The sequence below is a fragment of the Ovis canadensis genome, chromosome 10 (genome assembly GCF_042477335.2).
Source record: "Ovis canadensis isolate MfBH-ARS-UI-01 breed Bighorn chromosome 10, ARS-UI_OviCan_v2, whole genome shotgun sequence".
In the NCBI taxonomy this organism is placed as follows: Eukaryota; Metazoa; Chordata; class Mammalia; order Artiodactyla; family Bovidae; genus Ovis; species Ovis canadensis.
Genome location: NC_091254.1, coordinates 97,567,690 through 97,592,518, shown reverse-complemented (window position 1 = coordinate 97,592,518; position 24,829 = coordinate 97,567,690). Strand labels below are relative to the sequence as shown.

Here is a 24,829-nt window from a genome sequence, read left to right as displayed (position 1 = left end):
CCTTCTGTTAATGCCGACAAAGGTTAACTGCGGTCTTGGCTGGCAGACTTGGAAAGGTCATGCACGTGATAAATAAACTCTCCTTACTTGTTCACTGACACACCGTCTATGTGCCAGTGGCTACCTCGTGGCTACCTTCTTCCATGAGGCAGAGCTGAGCAGCTACGTCAGTGATCTTGTGGCATGTAAACCTACAATAGTCATTATTTGGCCTCTTATAGAAAAAATTTGCAGATCTCCCGTAGATTAGAGGGGAATTTTACGATTCATAATCCATTGAGCAGTAGAAAAAAAATCCCAATAAAGATAAACCTAATTGTATTTAAACTGAAATGGCCTCGAAAATCTATTATACTTCTCATTCCTATTTTTATATTTCATTGAAAAATAACAGGTCCTCATTCCTCCCCAACCTCATTAAACTGTAGACAATCAGCCAACCCTGCAGAAGGGTTTCAGCAGAAAGAATACACTGAGACTTGGCTAAATTATCCCTGAAGAAACTATATCCTTTGCCAGTTAAATTAGAATATTTAACAGCTCCTAAACATATTAATTCTCATTTCTATTAAAGATGTATTGACAGTAACTGACATCACTTCCAAGGACCAAGGAAGACTTTCAGGCAATCCCAGCCTGGACCTGTAGCTGGTGAGCTCTGTGCGGCGGGGCGGCCTTGGCCCTTTCATTTAACCCAACTGATGAGCGTCTCCTTTCATCCCTCTCCACACACCCAATTTAACGTCATGGCTGTGTGCCTTCACGGCCTGACCTTTCAGCAACAACTGTGTCATTTAAACAAGCTAAATGACTCAGACTATTTCTACGAGGGATCTCGTCCAGGAACAATCTCAGAACAGATCATGTGTCTTCACCTTGCCAAGCATAATACCAGCCCCTGCAGTGCTTTTACCGGACAAGCCTTTCTGTCTTCCACAAATGAGGCACCTCATTGAAGGGTCAACCTCTCCCTGTGTGGGGGATACTGTCCTGCTCTCCCCTGCCAGCCACAGAGAGCTCCATACACAAATGACATGCATGACCCTTCCAAGTCTGCCACCCGAGACCCACAGCAAGATCCTCAAAGATGTCCCTTCTACATCTGGAAGAAGATTGCCATTCAAAAGGCTAGCACCCTGAGAAGAGTAGAGATATGTAGGACTAAAATCTGGTATGCCCCTGGATGACCGTTAAAAAGCCATGTTACCTATAATGTCATAAGCATCATCATTCACCGTTCAATTGCAAAGTTGGGTCCGACTCTTTGCAACCCCATGGACTGCAGTACACTAGGCTTCCCTGTCATTCACTGTCTCCCAGAGTTTGCTCAAACTCACGTTCATTGAGTCGGTGATGCCATCCAACCATCTCATCCCCTGTTGCCCCCTTCTCCTGCCTTCAATCTTTCCCAGCATCAGGGTCCTTTCCAATGAGTCAGCTCTTTGCATCAGGTGGCCAATGAGTCAGCTCTTTCTTTGCATCAGAGACCAGTTGAGGCCAGATTCAAGGAATGCAGGCCCTGCATTCATCCAGATCCTCATCAGCACCCCTGCCCCTGAACCTCTGGATAAAACTCCCTGCCGAATCCCCCTGGGTGGTTGCGATACACAGTTTTTGAGAGGCACAATGTGCCCACTGTGTCCTTCTTAGCTCCACAAAGCAACAAAGCTGCTCTTTTCCACTTCACTTAAAATTCTGTCTCTGAGATTCAGTTTTGCACCAGAACACAAAGGCAGAGCTTTCAGCATCATTTCCAGTTACTTGCATGTTATCCCTTTAAGAGGATGTTGTCACTGTTGTTTAGTCACTAAGTCACGTCTGGGTCTTTTGTGACCCCATCGACTGTAACTTGCCAGGCTCCTCTGTCCATGGGATTTCCAAGGCAAGACTACTGGGATGGGTTGCCATTTCCTTCTCTAGGAGATCTTCCCGATCCAGGGATTGAACCTGTCTCTCCTGTACTGCAGGCATATTCTTTACCACTGAGCCACTAGGGGGCCCCGATGTGGTAGTTTGTCCCAAGTTGGCTACTGTCAATTGTCTGCTTCCTAACAAAAATATCATAGCTGCTCTGCAACATTTTTGATGAGTAAAATACAGAGGAAGGGATGCTGTGCTAATTCCCAGCCCAGCTTGTAAGAGAAGTTCAGGCTTCCTCTCTTGCCCCTGGGAACACTGAGCCACAAGGCAAGAAGTCAAGACTATTCTGCTGGAGAAAGACCACATGGAGGAACATTCAGGCACCAGCCACAGCGATGAAGAAGCTGTCTTGTCCATCCATCGTAGGCCAACCTCTCCTGCTATATGGCTACAATGGCTGGAGAAACTCCAAGCAAGTACTGCCCCACTAAGCCCAGCTATCTCACAGAAGTGGGAGAAATAACACACTGCTATTTCACGCCACTAAGTTTTGGGGCAACTGCTAACTGAGCCAGAAGTGTACACAGCCCCACGCTTTCTCACCTGCTCCCTGGTGGCTCAGCAGTAAGGAATTCACTTGCAATGCAGGAGACTCTGGCTTGATCCCTGGGTTGGAAGATCCCGTGGAGAAGGAAATGGCAACCCACTCCAGTACTCTTGCCTGGAGAATCCCATGGACAGAAGAGCCTGGTGGGCTACAGTCCATGGGGTTGCAAGAGTAGATAGGACTGAGCGACTGACTAAACCACCACCGCCATCACCTGGGTTACCTCCAGTAAGTAAGGCGATTCTCCACACCACAGGTGGCGGCCTAAGCTGCTTTAACAATGGAATATAAGACAGCAACAGATGCTGAACCTCAGCACACGTTGTAACAGCCACTCAGCCAAGCCTCGTCTCCCCTGATACAGGAAGGACATGTCCTAGCCCTGGGCTCTTCCTTAACCCTGGGGTGCATCATGAAAAAGAGACCCAAACCAGAGCTGACTCAAGCTAAAGTGTGTGACTTCTAAATACAGTCAAATATAACGTAAAAGAGAAAGAAACCTTTGTTGTGGCAAGCCACTGACTTGCAATTTTATGTTCTACAGAATGTACAGGCGTGTCTGCCTTTTACAAAGCCATCAGAAAGTTCTCACAAACTGAAGGATCCAAATAACATTAGAGAAAGCTGTTGAGATGGAAGACGATGTCAGATCTTTCCTGTTCAGTTTCACAGAGTGTAGACCCAGAAGCACGGCGGGTGACAGGCAGCCCACTCCAGTGTTCACGATGGTGTCCATGCATTCAGGAAAACCTGCCCTCACCCACAGAGCCTGTAGTCTAGGGGAGGGGTAGCGACTTTTTTCTGTAAAGGGCCAGAGAGTAAACATTTTATCTTTGTACGTCAAGAGGCCAAAATGAGGATATTATGTAGGTAACCATTTAACATTTGACAGTTTTAAAATGTGGAAGACATTCTTATCTCTCAAGTCATAACACAAGTAAGTGGCAGGCCAGATCCAATCTGATCATCTGCTAATCTCTGCTCCAGTGAATATTTGATAAATATTAATAAATAATATTCAGATATAATATTATTCATAAATACTACTCATAAGTATTCATAATAAATGAATATTTCCAGTGAGTGTATAATAAGTATAATACATAAGGTCTTTTTGAAGCTTAGAGAAGAGACACAAACCATCTTGGCATTTTACAAATGACTTTTCAATAAGAGGATGCCTGAGTAAATCTTAAATATCAGTAAATGTCACTGAGTAAATAGAGAAAACAGTAGAAATGTGATTATGTGAGCAGAGACACAAGTTGTTGAAACCCCATGATATGTACATGTTAACTTGACTTCCTCCCATCAGCACAAGGGTATCACGTAACACAAACAAGGTATCCAAAACGTCTCAGTCAAACCTCCGTGTAACAGGTTTGCTACCTACTGACCCCATAGAAACACACACCCACAAACACAGGCACCTCAGTCAGCTCCGTAGACCACAGAGCTGGAGGGTTCTACCAACAGAGGTGTGTCTTCTCAAAGTTCTGGAGGCTAGGATGCACAGCATGGTGTGGGCTCATTCAGTTTCTGCTGAGGTCTCCTCCCGGTCTGCAGACAGATGCCAGCCCACTGGGCTTCCCTGGTGGCACAGGAGGAGAGAACCTGCCTGCTGTGCAGGAGACCCAGGTTCGATCCCTGAGTGGGGAAGAGCCCCAGGAGAAGGAAGTGGGAGCCCACTCCAGTATTCTTGCCTGGGAAATCCCATGGACAGAGGAGCCCAGAGGGCTATAGTTCATGGGGTCGCAAAGAGTTGGACACAACTTAGCGACTAAACCAGAACCGTGTTGCCTTCCCACTGCAAGTTCAGAGAGCAGAGAAGGACATGCTCTCTGGCAATTCTTCCTGTAGGGCCACTAATCCTACTGGTTCAGAGCCCCACCCTTATGACCTCACTTAACCTTAATTACCTCCTCATACAACCATCTCCCTGGAGAAGGAAACGGAACCCCACTCCAGAAAATTTCATGGATGGAAGAGCCTGGTAGGCTGTAGTCCATGGGGTTGCAAACAGTAGGACTCGACTGAGTGACTTCACTTTCTTTCTTTCCATAGTTCCTTTTGGAGAAGGAAATGGCAACCCACTCCAGTGTTCTTGCCTGGAGAATCCTATGGATGGAGGGGCCTGGTGGGCTATAGCATATGGGATTGCAAAGAGTTGGACATGGCTAAGCAACTAACACACACACACAGAACCATCTCCAAATACAGTCACATCAGGGGTTAGGGTTTAATATATGACTATTAAGGAGAAACGATTCAGTCCACAGTAGGTGATCCAACGATGTATCATGATTTGCACTTAATAATTTACTTCTATTGCTCTGTTCCTTCTTCCTCCTGTACCTAAATTTGTGAGGTCTTTGCCATGGAGACAGTATCTTGCCTTATTTCCCTACTCAGAAGCTACTGCTGCTATTAGGGGGAAAAGTTCGACAAACATGGTTCTCATTTAATCAAAACAGGATTTCTCCACAAACACAATTCTCCACTTTTGATTAGGAAGCCTCAGAATGATGGACAGCTATTAAAGCCAAGAAATCAGGAAGCACATTTGCAAATACCGTCACGTCGCCTCTGGATTCCACAGAATATCCATTATCCACATCCACTGTCATGTTGGGTTTCAGAAGCTATAAATGAAGTTCCAATGACTAGGTGCTTGTTTCAAAATTGGACATGGTTTTCTTTGTCCAGTATTTTTCCAATAACCATACTCCTCTTTGTAAACTAAACAAAGTAATTGATTTGATATGTTTTGATTCTCTAACATGTAAGACAAGGTGATATGAATAGAAATGTTTTACATAGGAATTGTTATATGATATTCTGGCAACCAAAACTTCTATTAATTTGCACATTGAGGCTTTGTTTATACAACAATGCTTGACTGCCTGGGGGAACTTCAAGGTTCTGATAAGCTTTATGAATAAATATGTTACTTGTTGATGTGAATTGTGTTTTATTCGAGTTCTATAGAAATTGAGAATCTCTCTATGGATCAGTGTTTTTGCGATAATATTCCAGACAGGTGTCCTTTATTCAAGCAATATGGTGACACATTTCCACTGGAATACGTTAATAATTCCATTCATGTGTGTGCTTAGTCAGGCAGTTGTGTCCAACTCTTTGTGACCCCATGGACTGTAGCCTATCAGCCTCCTGTATCCATGGGGATTCTCCAGGCAAGAATACTGGAATGGGTTGCCATTTCCTCCTCCAGGGGATCTTTCCAATCCAAGGATCAAACCCATGTCTCCCACATTGCAAGCAGATTCTTTACCATCTGAGCTACCAGGGAAGTTCAATTCCATTTATACTGATATGCAGTGATAAATAAGGATGAAAAATTGAAACTCACATCTCCTTTTATGTAAGGGGCCAGTTAAGAAATGCAGAGATTTACCAACAAGCATCATTTTCCAAGCAAATATAGTATAGCTATGCTCTCTGTTATGCAGAAACAGTACCTTAAATTGAACAACTATTAACCTCCAATGCCAGCTTCATTCTGAAAACTTTTACTAAACAAATGCACAAGCATTGTGATTGAAGAAGAGAAAGTCTCTGTCTAGAAGTCAGAATAAAGCAAGAAATGTATATATGTGGAAAAGGGCACTTACTTTTAAAAGATAATCATTACAAATATTATTTTAATAGAGATAAGTCTTGGTAAGTATATATGTATATATATCAAATGAGACAAAAATAAAGGTCAAAAATGTTTCTAATTATTATGCCATACACACACAGACTCGTGTTCTCCACCCTCTTCTGAGAAAATAGGACAATTTAAGTGACTGCTTTCTGGAGTAGCTATAAGGAAGATCCATGTAGCTACTAAAAATTATTCCAGGGAAACTCTGAGGGACACTTTAAAGCCAAATTTCTCTGACTGCATGAGTCTAAGGCACTCTAACAAAATAAAGAGCAGAGAATGCATTGAACGAGCTTTAAAAAATTGTTTATAGAGTGAGATTAATCCTATTTCATATCCAATACAGAGTCCATTTGCAGTGCTCCAGAAACTTCAAATGTACACAGATCACTTGGAAAGCTCAACAAATTTGCAAGTTTTAATCCAGCAAATCAGTAAATGCCTGAGACTCCCTGGTGGCTCAGATGGTAAAGAATCGCCTGCAGCGCAGGAGACCATGGGTCGGGAAGATCCCCCGGAGAAGGGACTGGCTACCCACTCTGATATTCTGGCCTGGAGAATCCCTTGGACAGAGGATCCTAGTGGGCTACAGTCCGTAGGATCGAGAGAGTCAGACAAGACTGAGCAGCCAACACTTTCACTCCGCATCCTCAGCAGGTTCCCTTTGATAATCATCAAGGCACTCACATACTTCCAATCCTCGGTTGAAGAAAATCAAACCAAATAAAATAAAGATATAATCTCCAAGTGAGCAGATGTTCTAGGGTGGTAGTTCTCTAAAGGTTGTCCATATACCAGCAGCATCAGCTTCACCTGGGAACTCAATAAAAATGGTAATTTGCAGAACTCTTCTAGACCAGGGGCTTCCCGGGTAGCTCACCTGGTAAAGAATCCGCTTGCAATGTGGGAGACCTGGGTTCAATTCCCTGGGTCAGGAAGATCCTCTGGAGGAGGGCATGGCAACCCAGTCCAGTATTCTTGCCTGGAGAATCCCATGGTCTAGAACACTGGGGCTGCTGCCCAGAAATCTGCATTTTAACAAGCCTAAATGGATGCTGACATTGGAGAACCATTGCTTTCAGCACAACTTGGGAAGGGAGTCAGTATTGCTGAGTGAACTACAATTCATCAAGGCTGGGGACCCTCCGAGATCATATGATGCCTGCAGATAACAAAACCATACCTTTCCCCATCAGATAAAACAGGGGTCCCTGGACCCCACTCTCTGGTGACTGTCATCCAGAAGGTCTGGGGTAAATATGGGCATCTATTACTTTAAACTTGTATTGGGCAGGTTTCAAACTCATTGATCCAAAGACTTCGACTGAAAGGGGTGGGAAGCCTGACTTTTAATACTTAAATTCTTATGCATGCGAAATATATACTTATGAACAGACCAAACATTTCTGGGGACTATGAACAGATGTCCATTGAGGGAACAGCAAGAGGCAGACCAGAGCTACCAGACACCTCTCAGTGACGGTAAGCAGTGACGGTAACACCACCATCCCCCCCCAACAAAAGCACAAATAATTCTTCCATTCAGCACGTATTAATTCTTAATGTAGCCCTGTGTACTGCCCAACTTTGAAGTTCCTCTCTAAAAATAGGAGGCAGTGTGTCTCTTCACTCATGAATAAGCATCTTTTACATTTAAACCAAATATTTTGTCTATCTGCACTACACATTCTGCAGGTTAAACATATTCATTCTCCAGATACTTTATCCCTAAATGTGGCGAATTTTATATTCTCCCTTCTGAACCGTCTATCACTTCTTTAACAATGAATGGCTCATACGACGTTTAGTTTCTTATTCGTATCTTCGGGAAATTTAAAATATACAATAAACAACTTCTCTTTCTGTCCTCTGGAAAAAACAAAGGTTATAAACATTAAATTTAGTCATAGTTTAAATATTGTGCCCTTTGTTATGACTATTTCCAACTTGGTGATTTAGGTTTTTTGATTGATAGGTTGTTTGAGTTTAGCAGCTTCTTCATACCAGTGGCTCAAACTGCATTGCTGCTCAACCAAAGTCTTAAACTCTCTTCTTTTAGGTAAATGGTTTCCCAAATAGATTTCACCATACTACTGTTCTAGTTTTTATCCATTTATCCATTTGTTAAATTTTGTGCTTGTAATATTGATATTACTTTATATCAATATCATTTTAAATTTCATGTTTTTGTATAAGATTACCAAATACTTGCTTTTTGGTCCATACTGTTCTTATTGTTTGACTGCCTACAAAACAGATATTCTCATTATGTTCACTGCCTGTGTTCCAATAAAACTTTATTTACAAAAAATAGGTAATGGGCTAAATTTGGCCCATGAGTACCAATCCTTCACCTAAAAAATATTTTGTTCATACATTTAAGGAGAAAATAATCCCACACATAGCTTCTTATATTCAATTATAATTTTAAGTCAATATTATAAGCAACAGTTTTATAAATCTGTAAATCCAAGGGAACCTCAATTTAAGGAACTATGAAAGTTGTTTCCAAGTGACTGTCCTCAGTAAAATTAAAGCTTTTTATATAAGCTTTGTCCGCGCATTTCGTGGTTTCCCAGAGCACTTTGTTTACTCATGGTAAAAGGGTACGAACAACAGAAGCAGCACCAGAAAAGCAGTCAGAAGGCCCCCCTCCAATCAGAAGGCCCCCCTCCAAGAACACCAGTACGGCTCTGGGGGTGGCGGACACAAGAGAAAAACCTACCTCGACAGGAAATCGGAGAAGGAGAGGCGGACAGGGTACCCATGTCGGACACTCTTCACCATCTCCAGGATCCCGACGTACTGCAGCTGAGCGGACACGTAGAAGTTATCAAAGGTGTCTGGCAGCTTTGAGTTATTGGGCTTGATGCAGTGAATAAAGTGCGGAGTGCACTTCTGAAGTTTCCCTGTAATATCCGTCAGCGTTTTCTAAGGAGAGAAGTAAAACACAACTGATTCTCCAGAGAAGACGCCAAGTGACAAGGCAAAGCAACTTTAAATAGAAACCTTTATCTTCAGTCCAGGATTCTTCTGTATTAGGCATTCACTCACTTTGCGTGTGTACATGTGTGTGCATGCTTGCTTTTCTGAAGCTACTTAAGAGGTCAAAATGAAAGAAAGTTCCATGTAAAACCTGTACAGTCGATACAATCAAAACAGAAAACTTTGAAATCTGAAAACTTCACTAACCCTGAGTTGCGATGCAATGGTGGCTGGACCTCCCCGGTCTAGTCTTTGCAGAAATGTAGAATTTCCTTTCTTTTTTAATAACTGTAATGAAAACAAAAGGAAAGCATGAGCAGGTTTGTTTTACTAAGTTCCAGTGTAGGAGAAAAAAAATTAACTCTCCTATTCATGTAAGTTCACTCATAGGCAGATGGAGACTTAAAAGAGGCTATAAAAATCAGTGCCAAATGATTTTCTGCAATGGTAGGAAAATAGGCAATGACATGTAAAATAACCTTTACTGCATCCCTTTAAGTCCAGGCCTGTCACCAGCCTGCAACTACTTTAATTCAAGAACAAACAGATGTTGACTGGGTGGGTGGTACAATAAACTGACCCTGGTCTCCTTGATTATATTACGAATTGTCATGAAATGAAGCTTATTCTGGGGCAAAAGGATGCTATTTTATGTCACAAAAATTTGATGTTTTAATAACCATTGTTTTGTTCCCTAAATTACCTATCATTGGTGTCTTACTCATTTTCTCCCTTCCTTTCCTTCTTTTTCATTTTTTAATGTTACAAGGGATTAGTAAATTACTCGCTATGAAAAAAGATGGTAGACTTTTTTGATAAGTAATTACATATAGCTCTTAAAAGAAAAAATTCACGTGCAGCAAAGATGAAATGATTATGGATATAAAAGAATTAAGTGAAAATGAAAGCAGTGGGTGAAGAAAGAGCAAAAGGTAATTAATTAATTTCTACCAGGGGTTAAGAGGAACCTCAGCCACTAATGTACTGTTACATTTCACAACATCATACAGACTGCGACCAACAGATCTATCGATCCAGAATCATTTATCTTAAACTAAAAGGTCTCGATAGAAGAAAAATTTGATGAAACATTCTTGTCAATATGGGGCTGCTCTCGAGGCAGTAGCTCATTTCCTCCCATTAGGATGAAGTGTCAAGCTGGAATGATCAAGTGTCACTGACAAGGGAAGGGAAACTGAAGTGACTGGTCGGAGACCAGCCTGTTTTCTATAAACACAAAGCTGGGCGTGATGCTCAGCTGAAGGGTGGGTAGAGAGCAACCCTCTGGTCACAGGGGTGGGTGTGCAGGGGTGAGGACCCTCAGAGGGAAGTGAAGGATGGAACACTTAAGGAAAAATCATAATAAATAAATCTTCATCCTGTGAAACTGAACACTCAATTTCCCTTTCTGGGTGGAGGAACGGCTGTGAATTATCTCGCTTTGGCAGTCCTTTAGGGGAAAGACTAATGGCATCTCTGCCTGGTAATGTTTAATAATTAAGGTTAAAAATTACAGTTTGGAGATGTGTAGTGATTTCTTGCCCATGATTTCCAGGATGATTGAGAAAGCAGGGGCCAGACGTTTCAGTGAAACCCCCAGGAATAGAGATCTTCTTTACAAAGGGGAACTCTTTGTCTTTTTTATGTAAAAGATGCCATTTTAATACGCAGTGAGATGGAATTCCTGTGATCCTCCGGTTATGTGACAGCTATATCAAAAGATTCGTAGCTCTAGGGTCTACCGGCTAAACACGCACACACATCTCTAATAGGCTGGACACATTTCTGCCACTCTTCTGTAATAGAGCTGACTTTAATCATGCTTTTATTTTAATTGGTAAGCAAAAATGCATTCCAGCAGGCTACAACGACTGAATTTGTAAAATGGATCGTCTTGGACCCCTTCCCAACCATACTTGTCATCTTTTAAAGTTTTTGTAAAGGCAAGCAAAACAAACTGGCACTGAATTCATAAACTCAATACATTTCAATCTGAAACAACTCTTCACTGAATTTTTTGTTCTGTTTTTACAAATCATCAAAATCTTTAGGTTGTAAGTACAACCTCGTGGGTGTGGAACGAATACACGTTAAAAAATTAGCGTAATGCAGAAACAAATTAAAAATTTACAAAAAATCACAGTGAAAACACCCCAGGACCTGAAAAATACACTATGTCTGTCTGAGAAACTACAATTTATTGTTTAGAGACCTAAAACCCCTGAAGTGATTAATGTCAACGGAATAAGGTAGCTAAGTTTATTCCCTTTAAACCTTCTGTCCCTGAAGTTACCTCCCATTTATCAAAAACACAGTTGCAGTGATGAGACTTAAAAAGGATGTTGCAAAGACAACCAATAAAATGACTAATCCTGTGTTTGCTCTCAAGTTTTCACTCCACTGCATTCTCTCATACCATCTTCTCTCCAAGGGTTACACTTTGGGTAAGCAGTCTTTCTGTTACTTTTGTTAAATTAAAATATCAATTTCTTTCCATTAGCATAGAGGATTGTACATTTTTTGTTCTTTAGAAGAAGCAGCAAATGTGCTGCGCAAATTTAAAAACAACTGGACACGAATCATGAAAAACTCCTACCTTACTAAGTTCTAGATAATTCCTGTTTTCTCCCATCATTGAAGACGCTGTCATTTTCTTACTGAGCCGGGCAGACTTATGTCCTCTGAATTTAAAAGAAGGAGAGGAAGATACGAGGGCTCCTGTTTGTGACAGTTTCGACTGGAACAAATGATTGATCACGACATTTTCACTAGCTAGGAAATAAATAAATGAATACTGTGAGTGGCATTAGAATCATAATTTACACCAGCATTAAACTTACTCCTCATCCTAGCGCTTTAACCACTAAAACATTCCGTGTGCGGAGGGAATCTACATTTCCTTCTGCCCTTTTTATTTTCCCCACTACTCATCACACCGTTTGATGAATTCTGACTTTCTTTGCCCTCCACCTGGAGTCTGGATCCCAAGCTATCCTGCTCCCGTCCTGCACCTGAAACCTTTGCTCTCAACTTGAGGGGCATTCGTTGCTCTCCTAACATCCAGAACCGGGTCAGACCTGCCCAGACCTAAGAGACCTCAGGGCACTTGACCAAGCCATGAAGACATGGTTTCCATGATCAGCTCTCCGTTCCAGGAAAATAACTGCAAGGAGCCCACAGCCCCAGGAGGAAGCTCTCAGGGCATCTGCAGGCATCGGGGAAGCCCCTGACTCACTCGGCCGTCTCTGCTGTTGGGGGAAGAGGTGCTTCTTTTTCTGATCCAGTTATGCTGCAAACGTGAAAGCAAGCTGGTAACTTTTAGATGTCAGGTTACAAAAATTCTAATAATCCTGGGTCCATATGTCTTTCCTGACACCTCAGGGAGAAAAGGGTGCATGAATGAACGGATTTTTGGTGGCCAATCTGAACAGTCGAGTGAGAACCACGTCTGTCAGATAAGCACCTAGAAAGCATGCTTCTCCTGTTACTGACAGCTGTATACAGGCAGTGTTTAAGCCTTAGTTTCCTTTTTCTATAAAATAACCACTGAGCACCTACTTTGTGGGTTCCTGCAAGACTGAAGGGTGATGTAACAGGCATAAACTGTTTAGGATCAGTCTTAGCCCACTGGACAGTCAGCAATGGTCAGAAGCAAAGTGGTTTAGTTTCTACCATTTCCACACTCAGATTATTTCACTTGCCCGGCTAATGTATCTACCAGCAGCGCATTCAGTGGAAAGTCACTGAGGTGAGGTGAGGGAAAGTCGCTCAGTCGTGTCCGACTCTGCGGCCCCGTGGACTGTAGCCTACCAGGCTCCTCCGTCCATGGGATTCTTCAGGCAAGAATACTGGAGTGGGTTGCCATTTCCTTCTCCAGGGGATCTTACCGACCCAGGGATCGAACCCAGGTCTCCCGCATTGGAGGCAGATGCTTTAACCTCTGAGCCACCCAAAAGTCACTACAAGAATTAAAATAAAAATAAAAGCCAGGAGAAGGGACAGAGCAAAGACACAGTGATGGATTACAGGAAGGTAAACAGGAGCCTTGTGTGGGTTTAAGTTTTGGGAATCACAATAGACTCATGATTTTTAATACACATTTTTATATGTGTGTGTGTATAAAATCTAGACGTATATCTTAAATTTGCTAGTTCTGAAAGGGTCTAAAAGCAGTAAGACTCCAGCTGCAATGAGCTCAGCCTGCCTCCAGTTCTAAGTTTCTTAATACTATTTGTTTATAAAATAAGGCATCTTGGGTAAGTGGCTAGTTTAGGATGTGAGGCAAGGTAGAAGATCTTAGAATATTTTGGAAAGCCAGAATGTAAAACAGTGCTAAAAAAGGGCAAGAGAACCTGCCTGCCGAAAGAACACAAGAACCAGCATGGTGGGGGGGGGGGTTCTCATTGGCTAAGTCTTGGGCAATTTTAGTATCAAAATAATGACAGTAATGGATTGTGTCCCTTAAATAAAATAACAATCTGGGAGTCCATACTGATAATGAACAGATGGATGGATGAATTATCAGAAAGGAGAGTTCTTATAGCAGGATGTCATTGCTGAAGATGGGGTTATAAAAATCACACTTTTGTAACCCAAAGAGAAATCCCTGATTTAGGCAACAATCATTGCCTCGGTCAAAACTAACGGGTGAAAGCTTGTGATAAACAGTTCTTTATAAATGACTTATCAGTTACAAACCGAAAACAGTGACGTTAGGGAGCTCTGAAGGACGGAGTGATCAAGGTGAAGGTCACCATGAGCTTTGGAACACAACGTGCTAAGAAAGAAACATCGTCACCTCCGTGGGGCTCCTGCCAAGAAGGTGGAGACTGATTCCAACGTGAGGAGACAGCAAATAAGCCCACACTGAGGGACATTCTTCAAAAACTGGCCTTCCACTTTTAAAAATATTAATCTCAAGAAGAAAAGCTGAGGAAGGGTCCCAGATTAAAGAAGACTACTGCGAAATGGCAACTAAACTCACCAAATGATCCTGAAATGGGGGGAAAATCACTCTGAAAGAGATTTGTGAGCTAATCAGTAAAGTGTTACATGAACTCTGAATTAGATACTGGTGTCATATCAATATTTAATAGTCTGATCATTTCCTGGGGTTATGGAGGTCACGTCCTTGGTCTCCGGATATGGACCAAAGGATCTGGGCAGAAAAGCATCTGGCCATTCTCCTGTGGTTCAGAGCATGAATGCAGACACACACACACAGATGGGAAGGAGAGAGCAAGAGAGAAAGGAAGAAGATGAAAAAAGTCAGTCTGGGAAAAGAGCATATGGGAGTTCTTTGTACTAACTTTGCGACTTTTCTTTAAGTCTGAAATTGTTTCAAAACAACAGTGAAACAGTAAACATATAATGCCGCGACCTGTCTAACTAAATTAAAAATATTATTTATATTTATAACTAGTCTGTGGATGAATGGAACCACGGATAAACCAGTGCAGCAAGGCATTCCGTAATTGGGGAAATGTCTTTACTAAACCTCTCGACACTAGGCGTAACTATGAACAGAAACACATAACTGACGGTGTCCGTCCCTTCTCTGGATCGCAGGCTGGGACCTCGTGAAGATCAAGTGGAGAAGCCTCGCCCTGTGATGGAGACGCGTCATCGTGGGACGGTGAAGCCCCGACCACAGGCGGAGCGCGTGCGCTGACATTCGGCCTTGGGATCGCGCGTAAGAACCTGGGGAGGAAGCCCCTGGAGAAGAGACAGCTCTGGCCTCCCTTCTCTATTTCTAGGAGTCCCCTGCTGCAGGCATTTTCCTGCAGGTCCCCATATGCACAAGCGGCAATGAGAAGCACCCCTGGCTGGGGTCTCCACACAGCGCTCTGGGCGCCTTCCTGCCAGGGAAAGGGGATGAGCTAACCGAGGTGCCCACGGTCTGTAAGCAGGAGTGCAGAACCCCCAGCAGCAGCTTCGGCAGTCAGTAGCTCTCCTCCTCTTGGAAGCAGACGGAAGAGTCTGGGTTTTAACTTCTCTGCATCTTCTGGAGTCAAGTGGATCTGACTTCTCAGCTCAGGAGCCCACAGGGGCCCCTGCTGCTTTTCTGTTTAAGCTGTTGTCACCCAGCTCCCGGTCTGCACTGGGCGGGGGTCTCAGAGACCCAGCCAGGTTGGCGAGGATCCTGCCACAGACCCCACCTCCTTCCTCAGGCAGAGCTTTTGGATAATAGGATACCAGTCAGGTGCTGTAAGCAAAGGACTTGGCACGGTGTCTGGAAACTTAGACTGTTACCTGTAAACTACCCTTTCTTTTAATAACTGTTTCCAGCGTCACAACATTCCACAGATTCATAAAACACCATCTCAGTCCTCTTTGCTTGGATGACAGAACAGGTGAGCCACTGTGGCCTCCGTGCCAAATGCAGCCCCTTACCTGTTTTTGTAAATAAAGTGTTATTGGAACACAGCCACATCCGTATGTATTGTCTATAGCCACTTCCTCCTTATCATAGCAGAGTTGAGTCCCTGTAACAGTGAACTTACGGCTCCCAAAGCATAAAATACTTATTCTCTAACCCTTTGCAGAAAGTGCTTGCCACCTCTTGTATGAACATATAAGGACACACTGTAAATTCTATGCTCATGTTCAGATGTATCTATAGTCTAAAATATTTAAAATAAGGTTCCCCTGTTTTCTCTTGGCACTTGTCAGGCAGCATACACAAAAGAGTAACTTTAAAAATATAAGGACTCTATTAAGATAAGCAGAATCACAATAACACAAACTATCTTGTTTTCATTCTAAATATATATTCTTGCGCCAAACTTGAAAACATGCTGTACATTAGATCTTCATAAAATATATGGATTAAACTGAAGTATGTTATAAATGAAAGTCCAAATATTTGAAAACCAGAAGGAAGGTATTTCCAGTGATCATAAGCTCAATTATCTCACTTTTCTTTTTACACGGTATTATTCCAAGTCTATGCTTTTATCATTAGCCTCAGCCTTTAAGAGAACTCAATAACCATACATCCTGAGAGGCCAGTGGAGTCATTCTCCATGAAAAGCAATATATTGCAACTCTGCTCTTTGATTTAAGGTAAAGATGTTCCTCAAGCCAGAAGTGATATGGATGTCTTGTTTCCAGCTCAAAGGCATCCAACTATTTCATGAAAGGCTATCATATGCTTCTTTTCCCAGGAATGATAAATGGCTTCATCTCATTTAGAGCAACTTAAGCACAAAAGATGATACATCTTAATTCTTTGAAGAGGTTATTAGGAAAATATGAATCACTGCAAAAGTGCTATTAATAAAATAATTACTAGAGGGGGTAGAATTTATATGTAATTATAGATCTGTATATGGGCATATACGTATATAATTATACCCTATATAAATATGGTACATCATATTACATATACTCTAGAGTTATAGACATATATATAAATATATGTATATAAAGTACTAAGGTTCACTAGGTAGCTGTTGCCTATAAATCTATATTGGTATATACATATATGTGTGTGTGTGTATATATATAAATTTGTACTCTCATTTTACTTTATAAACATCAGCTCTTTATATCTGAAAGTGCATAAGAATAAAATACCACCCTTCAGTGTACTCCCGAGTCATCTTAAGTAATGGAATTCACCCTGCTGTGGCCTAAATAACTCTGGAAACCATATTCATCTTCATCAGTCCACACAGAAGAGCTTTTTTATATTCACACCACCAGAGTGGGAAAGGTGTTTTATATTTCTATCTGCTAAAAGCTTAGTTAAATTATGGTTTCTACTAGACTCCAAATTAAATTGTAACCAAAGTGTAGCATGGCAAGATCCGTTCCTTATTATTCTGGGCATTAGAATGCAAAAGATATTTCAATTATCCTTAGCTGGTGGCATATTTTACAGGACCATGCTCAGAGACAGGGACATAAAGATTGGGTGGCATTTTAACCACGGAGGAGGGAAACTTACTTTTCATTACAAATAGAAGATTCTGCGAAAGGGAGTCTTTATTTTTTTCAATTGCTCCAACAGCTTCATACATTACCTATAATAAAAGAAAGTAGTATCATTACTAATGGTTAAACATGGCCATGAAAGTAATTTTCTTTAAAGAACAACTTGACTCAGTGACAGCTTTAAATTATTCATAAGAGCAGTGTCTTCAGGTCATGAAGTTTTCACTCCAAGCAAGTTCACAGCTCTCCTTTGCAGGCTCCCCTCTGCACATGGAATCGGGGCCGCCTCTCCTGTTCGGATGGGCAGAGTCCTCCTCCAGGGCTGAAGAGATCGGTGCAGGTTCTCCTCCACTGCCATCCCTTTGGTTTCAAAACCTCTCACCTGCTCAGAAAACTCCCCGACCCAAGTTAGAAAGGCTTCACGACACCTTGGGAAGGAAGCCAGTGTCACCTCAGGATGAGAAATGGAATGGCTTCTGCATTAAAAACTAGAAACAGAGCTACTGTGTGATCCCGCAACCCCACTCCCGAGTGTACATCCAGAGAAAACTAATTCGGAAAGAGACGTGCGCCCCCGTGTCCGCGGCAGCACCATTTGCCATCCACAGCCAGGACACAGACGCAACCTGAACGTGCACTGATAGAGGAATGGATGAAGCAGGCGTGGTCTGTGCACACAGCGGGGCACCACCCCGTCACAAAAAGAAGGAAACCCCATTTACAGCAACATGGACGGATCTAAAAACTGTCACATTGAGTAAAGCAAGTCTTCGTGATGCTGGGCAAGATGCAAGGTGGGAGGAGAAGGGGACGACAGAGGATGAGATGGCTGGATGGCATCACTGACTTGACGGACACGCGTTTGAGCAAGCTCCGGGAGTTGGTGATGGACAAGGAGGCCTGGCGTGCTGCAGTCCATGGGGTCGCAAAGAATCGGACATGACTCAGCGACTGAACTGAAGTGAAAGGAAGTCACGCTCAGTCAGGCAGTCATGTCCGACTCTTTGTGACCCCATGGACCGTAGTCTGCCAGGTTCCTCTGTCCATGGGATTCTCCAGGCAGGAATACTGGAGTGGGTTGCCAGGCCCTCCTCCAGGGGATCTTCCCAACCCAGGGACCAAACCTGCATCTCTTGTGTCTCCTGCACTGACAGGCAGATTCTGTCCCACTAGCACCAGCTGAGCTAAGAGGTAAAGCCAGACAAATAAACAACTTTCAGATACTTCTCAATCACTACCCAGTTTGGTCCTAGGCCAGAACATGGCTTACCAGTGTTAGAATGTGAGCTATGTTATATATTACACGTTGTTGAATATAAGCAAATTTCTATAGTGTCTAGAGCAGTGGTTCTCACCCCGGGGTGACAGTGTCCCTAACCAGGGTCTGGAGATATCTGTGTTTGTCACAACTGAGGGGTTGGAAGGACTGGAATGCTGCAAACATTCTACAGCGCCCTGGCAGCTCCACAGTGAAGAAGTATCTGGCCCCAGATGATATCGGATTGGGGTTGAGAAACCTCAGCCTGGAGTGTGGCTCCTGCACGCCTTCCTGTATTAGAGACAGCGGCGCCCCTGAGACTCCCAACACCCAGCTGAGGCATCTACATCTTTGGGTATTTGGCAGGTTATTTAGCAGGGTATTTGGTGGGTCATTTGGTGGGTGTGCGGCAGGTTATTGAACATCCCAGAGATGACCCTGCAGTGTTGGGTCCTCCTCTCTACAACCTCAATCTGTAATTCTAGCCTCTGCTTTTCAGGGGAATCTGATGATTCTGGATTGAACACACACACACATACACAAGTGAATGACTGATTGTCTCTAAAAACATGTGTTGTCTGTCTTTGCTCCTGTTACACCTTGCTTTCTGAGGGGCCTTCTCTTGTTTCCGGAGGGAGTGACTATGGATTGTTCAGCTCTGACTCTGTGGCAACAAGCAAAGAGTCTAGTCCTTCCGGCAGATTCATTAAATAGTCAATGCAATGAACAAAAAGGTTTTGTGATAGTGACGATAAACAGCACAAAATCATGCTGCCTGTTTTTTATTTAAGATTATGTTGGTGGTTCAGTCACTCCATCGTGTCCGACTCTTGTGACCCCATGGCCTGTAGCCCACCAGGCTCCTCTGTCCATGAGATTTTCCAGGCAAGAATACTAGAGTGGGTTGCCATTTCCTTCTTCATGGGATCTTTCTGACCCAGGCATCGAATCCGGGTCTCCTGCATTGCAGGCAGATTCTTTACCAACTGAGCTACAGGGGAAGCTAAGAGAGTATGTTGATGTCATTAACACAAGCTCCTAAGCTCTAGGACGTCTCATGAATGGCATTTTGATTGTATTTGGATAGTTAGAGAAAAAGCTAGTGGTCTCCCACCAAAACAAAAGCTCAAAATTTGCCAGTTGGACAGTCCAACACACAGAAAAGATACTGAACAAAATCCATACATGTGCAGACACTCAAGGAAGGCGATTTGATGCCTGTAGGAAGCATGGATTGGGCAAAAATTTTTGCTTCATATAAAAATCGATGAATCTTGAAGCAGGTGGACTTCATTATCTTGTGGCAATGAGAACACTGCTTTAGCTCTCTGAGTGTTTCTTTTTGGGGGGACAGACAAGGCTGTTCTAGCTTAGCTGGGCCACCCGAAAGGGGAAGAGCAGGTGCTGCTGGACGGCAGGAAGCAGGCTTCAGGAGTGGGTCTCTCCAGGTCACTCAGCCCTGGGGCTCTGATCTCAGCCCCACCCTTCCCCTTCCTGCTGGTTTATTACTTAGGGGATGAAAGGAGAGAAAGTCTGAAAGTCACAAAAGACAGAGGCCAGGTTAAATGCTCTTTTCCGCCCTCCATCTTTACATAATTGAATCTCAGACTAGTTTGTTTTTCTTCTTTTTCCTCTTAGGATTCATGCTGTAAGTGACAGCGTCCCTCACACATGGAATAGAGAACTTTATATGCCAAGGGCCCCCTACGAACCTTTAAGGAAACTGTCATGTAGTCAAAGGTTTCCTTTCGAATGATTCTGTTGAGTAAAACGGCTCAAAGGCAACGGAGTCTTTCCCCCACGTTTCAGCAGTTAGCACACTCATCTGAATGCATTGCTGTGGACGCCCAGCTGGGAGGACAGCGCAAGCTGGGAGCTGCGGTCGCACGTGCTTGTTTTTTGGACATACTCGCTGTAGCACGATAGCAGGTCCGAAAGATGAATTATGTTCTCCATATATAAAAATAGGGGTATACAACTTTCACCCTGGGTGTGAATCACTATCCATCAAGGTTCCTGGGCTCCTGGGTCCACAGAGAAAAGTTTACAAAAGGCCAGACCACACACATGGTCTTCCCAACTGGAGGTTGTCAAGCTTGGCTTGGCTAATTGCCAAGGAAAGCTGCGGTGCAAAGGTGAGTGAGCTCCGAGGAGACAGCTCCAGCCAGCACCTCTGGTCTTAATTCCCTGAGTTAAAGCAAGAGCGGCGGGCTTACGTGCCCAGGTGAAGAAGGTGTGGGCTCTTCCAGCGTGTCCGTACCGAGTCACCTCAGTCGTATCCACGTTGTGCAACCCAATGGACTTGCAGCCCGCCAGGTTCCCCTGTCCGTGGGGATTCTCCAGGCAAGAGTACTGGCGTGGGCTGCCGTGCCCTCCTCCAGGGGATCTTCCTGACCTAACCTGTGTCTCTAAATCTCCTGCCTTGGCAGGCAAGTTCTTCTACCAGCAACGCCACGTGGTTAGCCTGGTGTCTTCCTGGAGGTCCTGACTCTCCAAGACTGTGGTCCCAGTCCAGCTCCAGACGTCGGCACGCAGGAGGAGGGCTGTGTGAGGTCCAGGAGATGTGCCGTGGGAGCACCCACTCGGTGGCTGATCCACCAAGGACCTACAGTGTGTCCCTAGAGTGAGTACCCACAGTGTGTCTGGGACTCACGGACCACACTCTCTAGTGTCGAATAAACACGCACACGCCTTGGACCCCACCCAGACCCTTTTATATCTTTCTGAGATTAGCTTATTTATTTATTGCTTTCGGGGCCGCTCTAGGTCTTCATTGCTATGCAGGGCCTTTCCCCAGTTGCGCAGAGCAGGGAGGCCTCCTCACTGCAGTGCTTCTAGCTGCGGTGGCCTCTCGTGTTGCAGAGCACGGGTTCCGGGCACCAAAGCTTAAGTAGTGCAGCGCGCTCAGTAGTTGCAACTTGCAGGCTCAAGCTCACAGGCTCAGTAATTGTGGCCCACAGGCTTAGTTATTCTGTGGCATGGCGGGGGGGGGGGGGGTCTTCCCTAATCAGGGATCAAACCTGTGTCCCCTGCATTAGGAGGCAGATTCTTAACCACTGGATCACCAAGGAAGTCCTCCACCCAGACCTTTCTGATCATCGTTTAGAGGGGCGGGGCCCAGGAATCTGCATTTTGAACTTGCCCCCTAGCTCATCCTAGTTCACGGTCAAGTTTGAGAAGCACAGCTCCAGGGACTACTGACCTGATGCTCTGTGAACTCTGCCTCCGGTGTGCTAATGGCAGGAGATGCGGCGTCTGGGGACAAGGTCTGCAGAGGATCCGCGCCTCCTGGGCATTTTAGATACGGAACGGCGACTAAAGCAGATATTTGCTGCTAAAGTTTAAAACTGCTGCTAAGTTTAAGATGAGAATACAACATAATTGTGAAGTATCTGAAGTGAAAGGTCGCTCAGCTGCGCCTAAGTCTCTGCAACCCCATAGGCTGTAGCCTAGCAGGCTTCTCTGTACATGGAATTTTCCAGGCAAGAATCTGGAGTGGGTTGCCATTTCCTCCTCCAGGGGATCTTCCCAACCCAGGGACTGAACCTGAGTCTCCCGCATTGCCGGCCGATTCGTCACCTTCTGACCACCATGGAGGTAAGCTGGGAGGTGAAAATCGTGGCCAGCAAGCAGGCATCACCACCTCTGTTTCAGGACTGTTCTTAGCAAGTGGAATCAGGGTCATCACATTTAATCGGGACAGTGTCACCAGAGAAACGAGAAGGTGCATGAAGCAGAGGCGGCCCGCATGCCTTTAAGTAAAGAGACGCGTCCATCTCTTTGCTGAGAATTCACATCTCTTCTACCGGTGAGAATTAGGAGACTGTTGAAGGGAGACGTGACCTCGGGGGCTGGAATGGGAAGCGGGTGTTTGGATTCCAGAGTAAACAGGGGACAGAAGCGCTTGTATTCAGTCATTAACTGGGCTTCTGGTAATACGGAAAATCAGTTTCATTTATTTATTTACATTTTTAGAGCCAGTTGAGGGAGTGTCGGGGAATTCAGTTTAGTTGAGCTTCTCGATTTGTGAACATGAAGAGATATTAAAGGCAGACACAGAGCTGTGAAGCCCACAGAGACACAGGCAGGAGGGAGCCGGGAGGCATCCCCACAAGCAGCCGAGTCACAGGGGCAGATTAGCTCCTGAAGGAGACGGGAAATACTCTCCTGGGAAACAGCAACATTTACAGAACGGAAGTAAGTTCACCCGTCAGTCAATCCCCGTCTCCACCACGATATTTACATGATGCAAAATATAATCCCTGGGAAAGAGATGGGATTAACAGCTGATAAAAGTGGGAGACTTTTGACATCCATTCTCAAATTCACTAGATCACATCAGAATGTCTGTAAAGTTGGATTTTAGTCAAAGAAATAAGATTGTTTTTCAGCAAACGTATATGGGTCTGATAATTCTTCATGCCTGGCTTCAGCTTTCTACCGGAGGTTTGCTGAAGAAGTCTGGATTTCATGTGTAGTGGTAAATTGATCTCTCTATAGCATCTATATTTGTAAGCAGAGGTTTCTGTTTTTAAATTTTCCATTAACTGATTCCATCCAGTAGTTTTGCTTGCTCTCATTCTGATTCACTTTAAGTTAATAGATACTAGTCAACAAAATAAGTTACTAGAAGCATACAGTGTTACTGTTAAGTGTTTTTATCTAAATATCTATAATCTGGATATGGACATTGAATTGAAATTACCATATCTGAAATTTATGAACATGCTTCTTTGGTTCCTTTTGAGAAGAAAAATAATATCAATCAACTAATAATAAGATATCAATATTCAAGGAAATTCTAAAGTTTCCTATTTATAAATGTCTATCATCCCATGAAGATGAAGGAGCCAGTTAAATCTTTGAAGAAGAAAAAAAAAAAAGAAGACAGTGAGATTCCCTAAATAAGAGCCTGCATTTTTTTTCTTCCTAATAAAACCCTGGATAAGGAAACATTTATCAAATCTATAAAAATTTACACCAAAGGTGAAACTGATACAAGAAATGGAGCACTAGGAGCCTGGCGGAGTTCATTCTTATTTTTCTAAGTCTGCCCAAGAGGTGAACAAACACAGATGCAAATTAGGCTCTTTCTGTATGGGTCAAAATATCCTTGTCAAATAACCTTTAATCGTAACAGTTTGGCTTAGACCAGACAGATTTCATTGTTATGTCTGGGGATTCTGCCTGGAGAAAAGAAGGAGAGAAATAAAAGGAAACTTCCTTATTGATTAGTTCATCTCCTTTTTCTGCTGATTTAAAGGTTCACTTTCAGAGTCGTCTTGGGCACATGGGGTCTCCCACAAATCTCTGGGGGTGAAGGCCAGCCAACAAGCTACAGAAGGCTCTCCTGACACAGGTGGCCTGGGGAAATTGAAGGGACCAAGGCATCCCCCTCCCCCGCACTCATGTTATGTAAATATGTCTGAGGGCAAAGAGGTTGGCTGCCATCCGCGTGTCACCCAGAATGTAATGTATGGCAGCCTCCGTGAGATAAAGATCTCCGCTTCTCAGAAGTCTGGGCAACACCATAAATCTCACCCGACAGGTTTCACACTTAATTTATTCCACAATAGGGGTAGATCCTTTTCAAGGAGCAGGGGGAAAAAAATCACGTATTTTACAGACTGGCCGCAAATCAGTCTCTGCCCCACATCACTCCATCAGCAATCTTTTAGTAATTGGGTTCCCGGAAAGCCCTGTGGAAATGAGTGACATGATGATAAGGACCAGGGTCTACTGTCTGGGATTACGACTCTATCCATCTCGCTAGGCCATCACTTGGGGGTCGGGAAAGGAACCCCAGGGAGCGCGGTCACGCCCCGCCCACACACAGACGCACCAGCAAGCACGCTGTAGGATGTGCTAAACCCTCCCTCCTGCTGAAAAACATCTCAGAGTGCTTATGGAAACTGCAGAAAGTGCGTCCATTTGCTTAAGGGAAATATAGTGAAAGGATCTTTAAAAATCTGCCATAAAACTTCAAAGACCTTACAGGTGTGTGCTTGATTACAATATTAGTCACAAGGCTAAACGGTAAAGAAGGTAATTTTTACAAAAATTGTCTCTAATCAAGGTGGCATTACCGATCACAAAAATTACCAGGTAGTCAGTGAAAACCAGAATGTCACATCAACATAAGGTGAAACAGACTTCTAAATACTTTTTCTTTTAATATTATAGTTTCCACAGATAGAGGAAAATCTCAATTTTCTGCACTAACCTTCCACTGAAGGCTTTCAAATGATACAGGAAGTGTAAGAAAAGATGACGCTATGACTGTGGAGGTTACATATTCCTTATCATCTGCTAAAGCTGCATTAATACCATGATAAATAAAAACAAATATTCTAACACACCTAGAAACATTGATTTATACAACATGAGCATTTGTATAACATACAAGAAATAACAAATATCTTTTCTAACGAATCAAGGACATTTACCAATAATTTAGAAAAGTCAATTGGGATTCTAATATTCTCAGTGTAGCCAGTTGATTAGATGGCTCCTG

At 43.5% G+C, this 24,829-nt stretch overlaps 1 protein-coding gene across 4 annotated transcripts in view; it reads right to left on the bottom strand.

Annotated features, from left to right (window-relative positions):
- Positions 1 to 24,829, bottom strand: part of MYO16 (myosin XVI) — a 526,459-nt gene that overhangs the window by 127,717 nt on the left and 373,913 nt on the right. For all 4 annotated transcript variants that reach the window (XM_069602005.1, XM_069602006.1, XM_069602007.1 and 1 more), the window contains 4 exons: positions 17,071 to 17,146; positions 11,716 to 11,891; positions 9,327 to 9,407; positions 8,860 to 9,065 (listed from right to left, as the gene is read on the bottom strand). In XM_069602005.1, the coding sequence (XP_069458106.1) occupies positions 8,860 to 9,065; positions 9,327 to 9,407; positions 11,716 to 11,891; positions 17,071 to 17,146 (539 nt within the window). The remainder of the gene's footprint in view (positions 1 to 8,859; positions 9,066 to 9,326; positions 9,408 to 11,715; positions 11,892 to 17,070; positions 17,147 to 24,829) is intronic.